Genomic DNA, 9,698 nt, shown 5'->3' with positions numbered 1-9,698 from the left:
AGACCTGTTGGCTTCATGAAATATGTCCAATCAGAATGCGTTTGATGGGCCCATAGAGAATATATGTACAGAAAAAAACGCTACCCGGTGACTCAAGTCATGATGTAACCAGACACACAAATTTACCAAACGCATGGTCTGCAATCCGAGTTAAACGCCCCTAACACCGTCATGTACACGCCTTGAACGGTCGAGCTGTCTTAACGGTCGACTTGGTAAACGGTCGAGTAGTCCCAACGAACGAGTTGCCCCAAGTTGAGTTGGCAAACGGTCGAACTTTGGGGGAAAGAAACAATCGAATGTTAAACTTTAGCAGAACGGATTTTTAAGCAGATTCCCTGCAAATTCTGTACAATCGGCAAGTGCAGCAGAAAATATAGCAGATTTGTTATAAACAGCTTTTTTTTTCCAAGTACTTGTAAACTATTTTTTCCCATACAAAAGTACAACGGAACAGGCTCTGGCAAGCCACTTTATGCGCTGACAGAATTACCTGGGCCCCTGAGGTTCTGTGAGCGAAACTTGCCAGAAATGATAAGGCAGTTTTATTACATCTGCATAAGAGTTTGGGTATTTAAAACGAATTTCGTGTAATTTAGGTGATTTGACAAATTTTTGTTGAATCCAAAAGAATTTTGAAGAGCAGTTTGCAGAACTGTGTTATTTTTAATCTGGTCACCTAAGCATGTACACTTCAGGGACCCCCCACATCAGTTAGGACTCTGCTGAAATCATCACTCTAGTAATTGGCTCAGAAGGATGATCAGAGATGCCAACCGAATTTACAGACAAAAAACTGGTTCCCAAGACATCAGGTTCCAAGCGTCCACTCCTACAAGCTTCCAGCATGCTCAGCCAAAAATCATCTCCGCGCCCCAACAACCAGCATCTGGCATCCAACTTTCCACACTCCAGCTATACCAACTTTGGGTATACCAGCTTCTACGCTAAATTTCACACCTCGTCCGTCCACCCTGCTTTCATAAATACTTAGCCAACCCTCTCCGACCAATGCAGCATCACTCTCCAGAGGACGACCATAGCATCCTCAGTGGTCGAAACATGAAGTTCACTTGCCAGTTTTTACATGGTGCATCGGCAAGCCTCACACAGTACGTTATAAATGGGTCACCAACAATGCTTGGGAAGTCACGCAATGGAGTCTCAAAAACGTCCTGTACAATTTCGCCTGTATAACAGGAATTTAATCATAACCTTATTAGTTATAACGAGCCTACTGTAATTTGAAAGCACATGTACATATATTTTACTATAACAAGCACTCTAATTTTAGAAAAAGTGCCATTCTGCATCACTAAAGACGATAATTTTAGGGAAAAATACGTGTACATTTTTTTATTTAACGCATGGAAAAAAATACAGTACAGCTTGTATAAAATGATGGGATTTTTTCTCAAGATACATGTACATGTATTCAAATTCTCTATGGCAATGAAGGTCACAAAGTAACTACTGATTCCTAACGGCAATGGAGTGGAAATATGGAACTGGCTTGGGTTAAACTTACCCATTCTTTTACTGCCCTGATTTCAATGAATACAACACATCACTGAATTTTGACTGAATGACAAATTGCACTCATTTGTCTTCGATATGTACAAAGAACTCAAAACTTAATCACGTGTTTGCCGTCTTCTGTTGACAAGCTTGTAATCTGTACACTTACTAACTTCATAGTGCACAACATTTTGCTGTGACAAAGTAAAGGTACTGCTGTGTCATTCCATTGAACAAAGTAATCATTCAATTTAACAATTCAACAGAACAGCTTCCCAATTTGCAGGATCTTTTCAAGGCATATTGGACAAACTTTTATTTCATTTGTGCAATCTAAAACACAAGCTTCCATTGAGAGTGTTGATGCCAGCACCAAATTGAAGCGCATCTGGTGGTATAACCATACCCAAATATCCATGCCAAGATGTCTGGCATGCCAACAGATTGATGGTACAGAAAGAAACAACATAAACAATAAGAAATCAGGATTTAACAAAAAGAAGCAACCAAACAATAACAAACTTCAATTTTTCACAAATATAAACCCAAAGGATTAGGTCTTGGTCAGTCAACCAAAAGGACTAGCCCCCCTCACCCAAAAAAGTAAAATTTAAAAAAAGGAAAATGACCAATAGGCCCAAATAAAATTGTTAAAAAGTGTGACAGTCGTTACTGAAGTGAAGATATGAAACGGTTGTCTAGTGCAATCAGTTTGTTGTCTGTTTGTTCACATTTGGGAAATTGATTGCCTTGTAAAATTGAAATCAAACAAATGAGTACAAATCTCTAGATCTGCTATTATTGAACGACTGTGCATCAAGAGAAAGAACAAAATGCTAAATTGAACACACTGCTTAAGGAATGAAATGCCTCAAAACAAAATCGAATGCTTGAATTCAGAGTTTGAAACAGTAAAAACTGGAGAAGCAAAATCGGTTTAATTTGAATGCAAGAAAACTAAATTGGCTGCTCATTTGCTAAAATTGACTGAGAAAACCTATACAAACTTATAAATGAACACACACTGCTTGATATTCACTACAAAATGTCAAGTGAGGCTGCTAACAATAATCAATTTTCAAACAATCTGAAAATATTCAGTATCTCTACTGAAACACAGAGTAAGTCAGACAAAGTTTGCTTAGGTATCGGGTGTGTTCCATCTCAATAGCTTTGGTTTGATCTGCATACCATAGTAGTCAATAATGGAGAGTGCACCAAGGCAGATAGCCACCAGCTCTGCCAGAAGATCATCACTGACTCGATCACAGTACTGCAGTTCAAGGGTGCGTAGACATGGGGCATAGCAAGTCGACCTCACTGGGGAAAATAAATCCTCGTATTCCTGTTTGGAAAAAAAATGGAAGACCCTTTGGAATCAGTGATTAACATGTACGGGTTGTCCATCTTGCACTTCTTCACATTTGCTGATTATCAAAAGGCAACAGCTATGTTGACTGTCTTTCATTTTGCAGTTGTTAACTGAGATCTTTCTTGAGTACTGAGACTAAAATACATGTTCGACTGTATATGTAGTAAGAAAGTGGGCATGGAGTCCACTTGGCACCACACTTTTTGCAATGATGGTACAGAGAATTGGAGTTCAAAATGAATTTGGTTCAGCAAGGGGGATAAAGACTGTACCTCATCGCTTGACAACTGCTCCACACCATTCCTCTGGAGAAGAGTCCTTTCTGTCATCTTCAGTTTGATTAACTTCTTACAGCGCTGCCATTTTGCCAATTCTGAGGGATTGAATCATAAAGGATAGGGAACTGTTTGAGTTTATGGCCTCTGTGGCTGATATCGTCCTTCCAAGAAATATCACTCATAATACTTTAGTACACGTATTTTGAAAATTTGGGGCAAAATATTTTACAATTAGCTACATGTAAGCCATTTCTGACACTCTGCAAATCTAAAAGGGGAGGAAATGGCTGCGAGAGTTCAGAAAAGAGAAAAAGTTAGGCTGGTTTACCTTTACACCAGATGGCATATACACATGCTGGGATTTCCTATTTCTGAAGCATATATAAAATGTTCCAGTAAATTATGTATGCAGTGCTGGGTGACATCCATTCTCATTCCCATGCTTTAGTGATTCCAGTTGAACTTGTACATGAATAGAGGCTCCAAATACATGAACTGAAGTCCTTCAAGGTTCAGCATGTTTTCAGCCCTCATGACACTGTGGGCCACAGCTTGGACCACCAAAGGTCAGCATTTTTGAAAAAAGTTCAACTTTTAAAAGCACTATGGTTGTGTAATCTTGTTTTAAAACATTTGTAGTCCCAGCTGTAAATACATGTAATGCTGAGCCTGGCACAAGTATGATATGAAATAATACCACTGTCAAGTGGTTAAAATGACTCATCAATGGCTTCATCTCAGTCTTGGGCTTTGCCTGGCTTCAAGATTTTTCAAGACGTATTTGTAAAAAAAAAAAAATGTATATAAAAAAAATACATCTTGAAAATAGTTCACGGTACCCGCTGCTTCACCTGACTCGGACCGGCCAGCCGACCCCAGCAAGCTTGGTGGTCGAGTGGTTAAGTTGTCTGCATTAGTAAGCAGGAGGTCGTGGGTTTGAGTCCCACCCGAGTAAGCTTGTGATATTTTTCACAAGCTCTCGGACAAGCACTGAGCATACAGTGTTTATTAATATATACGTTGGGTAAGGGCAAAATTAACATCTCCCCAACGCAAAAATACATCTTGAAAATAGGGGATACTGGTTCAATACGAATCAATACGGTGCCAAAAGAAAGCCAAGGATGGGATTCTTCTCATTTGTTGTAAACACTGAAAGACCAGTGTTGTAAAAACGGCTCCTACTGTAGGTCTGATACGTTACCAACATCGAATATGAAACCTGAGCTTTAGGAGAGGGAATTAGGCATTCAATAGAGGAGGTGGAAACCAAAAGAGATTGCTCTTACCTAACTGGTTAATGCGCGCTTCTATTACGTGTTGACATTTACTGTGTACCAGGGAGGCTCCTCCACTAACTGGCACTGGCATTTTTGCATTAATTCTGATGGAAAAATCTCCACACAGATATTATAAAAGTTCTGTAAAAATATTTAAGATTTCACACCTGATATGATGGGCATAAATGGCTTTTCTGTTATGCGTTTGAGTCCCATCAAGTAGAGCTCTACTATAAGAGGACAGCAAGACAACACTGATGATATCGCTGCATCTGTCAGGTCTGTAGTAGAATAAGTTTGGGAGGAAGAAGTCCACTTGGTTACTAGTAAGTTTCTTTATACTTTCTTAGATAGAATGCTACAGTTGACACAAACTTTACCAACATCTGCAGAAAATTGGAAGAATTTTGAAGAAATGACCACTTTGTCATCGATGGATTCCTTTTTGATAATTCCTTTTAGTATACAGTTGACTTTCCTTCTGACAAATTTGGTTGTGGCAAAAATTCTGGTTAAATAACAAAATATGTCTTTGGTCCCAGCGAAAAACTATGCATGTTCCTATGGGGAGAAAATCTGTTGCAGCAAAATTGCATAGTACAAATTCCTTTTACAGTGCAAGGTTTTTGTGACTGTTGCATAAAAAGCATGGTTGGTGACCCATTTATAATGAGTGTTCACAAATACTGGATCACATCATTGCAAATAGGTCTCTAATGTTAATTATTTAATCATGGCCTGATGTAGAATCTTTTCTGTGAAGGTACTTAATTGTTGGACTGTGTACAGTTGCTAATCGTCTGCTGTGGTTACCAACTACAGCCAGTCATTGAATGTCTTGCTCCAGTGACATATTCCAGGGGGCATGTGGCCAAGTGGTTAGGGTCTGTGGCTTCCAATCATAGGGTTGGAGGCTTGAATCCAGCTGCTGGTAGTATGGTGTGGCCCTTGACAAGTCACTTCATACCTACTTGCCTCTCTCCACCCAGGAGTATAAATGGGTACCGGCATTAGCTAGGGAAGCAACCTGCAATGGACTGGCATCCCATCCAGGGGGAAAATAAATATTCTCATTCAATTCATGCCAAGGAAACTGGAGATAAACACCGGTCTGATAAGCCAAATTGGCTCGGACCAGACCAGAGACGCATTCCACTTACCCATGCTGCATGCGCATTACACGCTACAGGGAAATTACATAAGCAATGATCAATTTTACAAAGGGCTTTTGCCATTTTTAAACTTCTGAAAAATAGGGCTATTTAACCCAAACCCGTGATAAATTACTAAATACCTGCCCCATTCATCCATTCAGATAACTTGAAAAAGAAAGACCAAAGTTACAAAACATCCCCAAGACCATAACCCCATTTCGTCCAAAAAATAAATATGACATATAAAGGGTGCTACATTAAACCTCTCAGAAAAAGTAAACTCACCCCAGCCTAAATCTCTGAAAATAGTTACAATAATAATTAAGCGCTAAGTTAGGAACCTGCCAGGAACTGATTGCGCAAACACTGAATTATTCATATCGCAAAGGACTTTGGTAACTGACGCACCTGTCAATGACCTTGTGCACTTGTATGGGGTATGCTTTGCTAGATGTCACATCCAATCACAAAGCACAGTTTAGAGATCAGTGTATCACTCTCGGGCAAGGTTTTCATGGAGTGCATTAATGTTTATATGAGCTGACAATTGTGCACTAATGGTTATTTGAAATTTCAAACACCACCAATGTGCCCAAAAGAAAACTTTTGTTACACACTGAACAATACAAAACAAAGGGACAAAAAAATCTGTGACACAATTTGTGTAAGAAAGAGTACTTGCTAGTTGATCATCAGTCATGGCATTCTCACCATTGCTACTTTGACTTTGTTATCACTGACCTCAGCCATGAATTACGATGGACCGTCTTGGTGTTTTTATATCATTTGTCTAATAACTCAACGTAGCAACTTTCATTTTTTTAAGATAAATAAATGTGTTAAGGTTTATTATTAAAAAGTCACACTACATTTGATGAACAATATTGTGACGAAAATGCCAACAAACTTTCTTTTTTTTTATTTTATCTTTCCCAAATCTCACCTTCTCTTCTAGCAGTCCTGTATTTTCGTCTTTAGGAGCTCAGGTCTATTAAAATCCAATGTTTGAGAGTCCATTTTTAACAATAATTCCATCTCAGTACTGTACTTGTTTATTTAATTGTACATTTAAAAACTGCCCAGGTTTGTGTAAACTGTACTATAAATAGGCTTGGTGTGCAATCCAAAATGGCAACTATTCAAGTGTAACTAAGAGCTTGTGGATTGGTTAGAAGTTCTTCAATTAATTCTAGACGACAGAGACTTCTAGAAACTGATGTAATATATTAAAAGTTGTTAGGAATAATTATAGCTTCTTTGCATGTAAATTGGTCAATTCTGATGGGATTATAGAAATTTATAACTTTGATAACACCTTTGGACAGTTTCGTCTGGTATGCTCATTAGTAGTCAGTATTGTAGCGTAAATCTAGTTGGGTTTTTGTCCTCTAATTTAGCGCAACACTAGAAAAGGGGGACACAGTTGACTCAGGGATTTTAACTCCAAAACTAAACTTGTTTTTTCTTTTTGAATTCTCCCAAGATGGGCCTACTGCCGCAATGCTTCCAAAAACACAACTCATTTTTTTTAAGTGTAGCTGCAATAAATTTTTCTTGAGCACAATTTTTCTGCATCTTAGTAATTTTCATCAATGAAACATCTTACACACTCCTATTTTATTAAATGGATTAAGAAGTGCACACTTTTAAACAATTAAAATTACCCATGTTTTCCTGGACAACTGAGGGTGCTGTTGCTGTGAAGTCAAGGGAAGACATGGTTCAGTGCATAGGTATTTCTATTCAAATTGTGAACCCAGAGTTTACTAAATGAGAACATTTCTGAAAGAGGGATAGATGGTTTCTTAATGCTATGCACATAAACAGCAATGAATCAGCAAAGCAGGGAAAACTTAGTCCAGTAAAATCTACAACAGCGCAGCACTTGTGTACAAACCAGTGTAACATTTAGGCTTCCTCCTGAAATGACTTCTCAGTTTTTCTCATGAATATAAACCATAAAGGCATTAAAATACCCTTTGAAATAGTGAGACCAAGGTTGAAAATAAGGTTTACTGAGGCACAAAGGTGCATTTTACAGGTTTGTAATCAAAACAGTTGGTTACCCTCTAAGCATACAAAAACACACTATGTGGAAAAGTATACATTTTGTAACAACTTAACCTTGCCCTGGAACCTGGCCAAACCCTTCCCTTCCATATTGAAGTAGTCTATTTATAGTTAACTATTTCCAGAGCACTGACTGGCCCAGGCCAGGTGCATGCTGCTGGAGCTGGTGGTGCCATCAACTAGTAAACTATGGAAAACAAACTGTCCCCTACACTGCCCCCTCCCAAAAATGGCCTATTCTCCTGAATAGGGGCAAAATACACCTATCTTCTTCTTATTATTATTTTGAAAGGTTTAATGAGCATGATCAGAAAAGACGAAATCGAATTACAACTTATCACTAATCACTGTCCAGAAGTTGGTCTGAATTAGTGTCCATCAATTTAACTAGGGTGTCTGTGAGAATGTTGGTTAATGTTGATTTAGGCTGCAATTTGGTTCCTTATTCAAGCAAACACACAACAATCATCGAGGACTACCCACAGTAAGTCCATTACGGCTTGACAGGTCTAGTGGGGGCCATCTACTGTGGCCCCTCTCCCAGGCTGTCACGGTGCCATGTTCTCCACTAGATGTCCCCCAGTTCCTAGAATCCAACGGCCTCAGTTTCTTTGCATACTAGGGTGCCGTCTGGTTCCGTCCTGGTCTCCCTGGTGAAAGTAGATAACTCCTCTGTCATCAGAGGCAGTGGCCTCCCAAGTCTTCACCTCTGCATGCTGTAACTTTCTTGTTGGGGAGCACCTACTCTAGCCTGCTGTCTCCACCTGGTCTGACCTGTACCACCACCCTTGAAGATCTGATGATTCTCTCATCCAAGGCAAGGCTGATCAAGGCTATCTATCTAGAGAAATTCTCCTCACCGGGGCTGGTGCGGCAACGCTCCCAACAGCTGCTCCCTCACCTGCCACCCCTCCACTGGCTGCTGCCTCATGGGATCTGGCACGTTGAGCCAGGTAGTCAACCGGCCTGTAGGTCTGGGGGCATTGTCCACAACAAAAAGATCGCTCTTCATGTGCCGCTTTCTCGTGCCTGCATTCATTGTAAGATGGACTGTAGTCTGGGAACTGTGCACTTGTATGTTGTTTGATGCTCCATCACTGTTTGTTCCTGTCCCAGCTTGCTGTGTGTATGACGACGGTTGTTAGCGCCCTCTGCAGGCTCGATAATGTTAGGGCAAGGATAGACTTGCTGCAAGTACCGCGGGGGCTTGCAAACTGCTCTGCCCCGGCAAGTTCGTGGTGTGCTCTTTTGATCTGAACAAGTCATTGTATGCTGTCAGTTGCCTGCTCCGATCGAGCAATGTGAGCGAAGCCCTAAATAAACCACCTGTAGTAAGACACCAGTCCAAGAAAGCTTCAGACATCAGCAACAATGGCCAGCAAAGGCCAGTTCCGCACAGCACAAACCTTTCCAGGGTCACTAGCAACCCCAGCAGGTGATACCACATGACCGAGGAGCTTCAACTTTAGGTTGGCTGCACAAAGCCTCTGCAAACTTGGCAAAATCTTTGCATGTGTTCATCAAATGCCCATCCAAATACGATGATGGCATCAAGGTACATGTACAACACAGCCATGTGCCATTGCAACTCTGCGAGGACACGCTCCATCAAGCGCTCAACAGTGGAGGGCACGTTGCACAACCCAAAAGGCATGGTAACAAACTGGTAGAGCCCACCTCACCCCGTACGAAATTAAGTTTTTAGCCTGTCTTCCTCAGCTACATGTACCTCTTCCTGCCAGTACCCAAAAGCAAGGTCCAGGTTGAGAAGAATTGGGACCCTGCCAGTGAGTCAAGGTTGTCCTCTATGTGCAGGAGTAGTTGTGTGTCTTTCACTGTAACTTCCTTCAGCCTTCAGTAGTCACTGCACACTAGGACAGACCCGTCCTTCTCTCTCACCAGGACAAGTGGTGAACTCCATGGACTCTCAAATGTCTCAATGACACCCTGCAAGAGCATTTGGGCTATTTTTTTCGTCTGCCACCTCCTGTTTGGTACAGGGTACTCTCCTCAGTCTCTGTTGAAT

General features: G+C 40.6%; 1 protein-coding gene across 11 annotated transcripts in view; it reads right to left on the bottom strand.

Annotated features, from left to right (window-relative positions):
- Nucleotides 1-1,173: 1,173 nt before the first annotated feature.
- Nucleotides 1,174-9,698, bottom strand: part of LOC110987806 (uncharacterized) — a 44,926-nt gene continuing 36,401 nt past the window's right edge. For 10 of the 11 annotated variants that reach the window (XM_022250900.2, XM_087140426.1, XM_022250899.2 and 7 more), the window contains 3 exons: nt 4,616-4,729; nt 3,163-3,263; nt 1,174-2,863 (listed from right to left, as the gene is read on the bottom strand). In XM_022250900.2, coding sequence (XP_022106592.2) covers nt 2,660-2,863; nt 3,163-3,263; nt 4,616-4,729 — 419 coding nt within the window. In that variant the 3' untranslated portion in view covers nt 1,174-2,659. The remainder of the gene's footprint in view (nt 2,864-3,162; nt 3,264-4,615; nt 4,730-9,698) is intronic. The other variant, XM_022250908.2, reaches the window with a different exon arrangement.

Source organism: Acanthaster planci, linkage group LG08 (assembly GCF_054643075.1).
Source record: "Acanthaster planci isolate LZ-2023a linkage group LG08, COTS_SCS, whole genome shotgun sequence".
Classification (NCBI taxonomy): domain Eukaryota; kingdom Metazoa; phylum Echinodermata; class Asteroidea; order Valvatida; family Acanthasteridae; genus Acanthaster; species Acanthaster planci.
The sequence above is the reverse complement of the archived record's forward strand: the minus strand, read 5'-3'. Positions and strand labels throughout refer to the sequence as shown.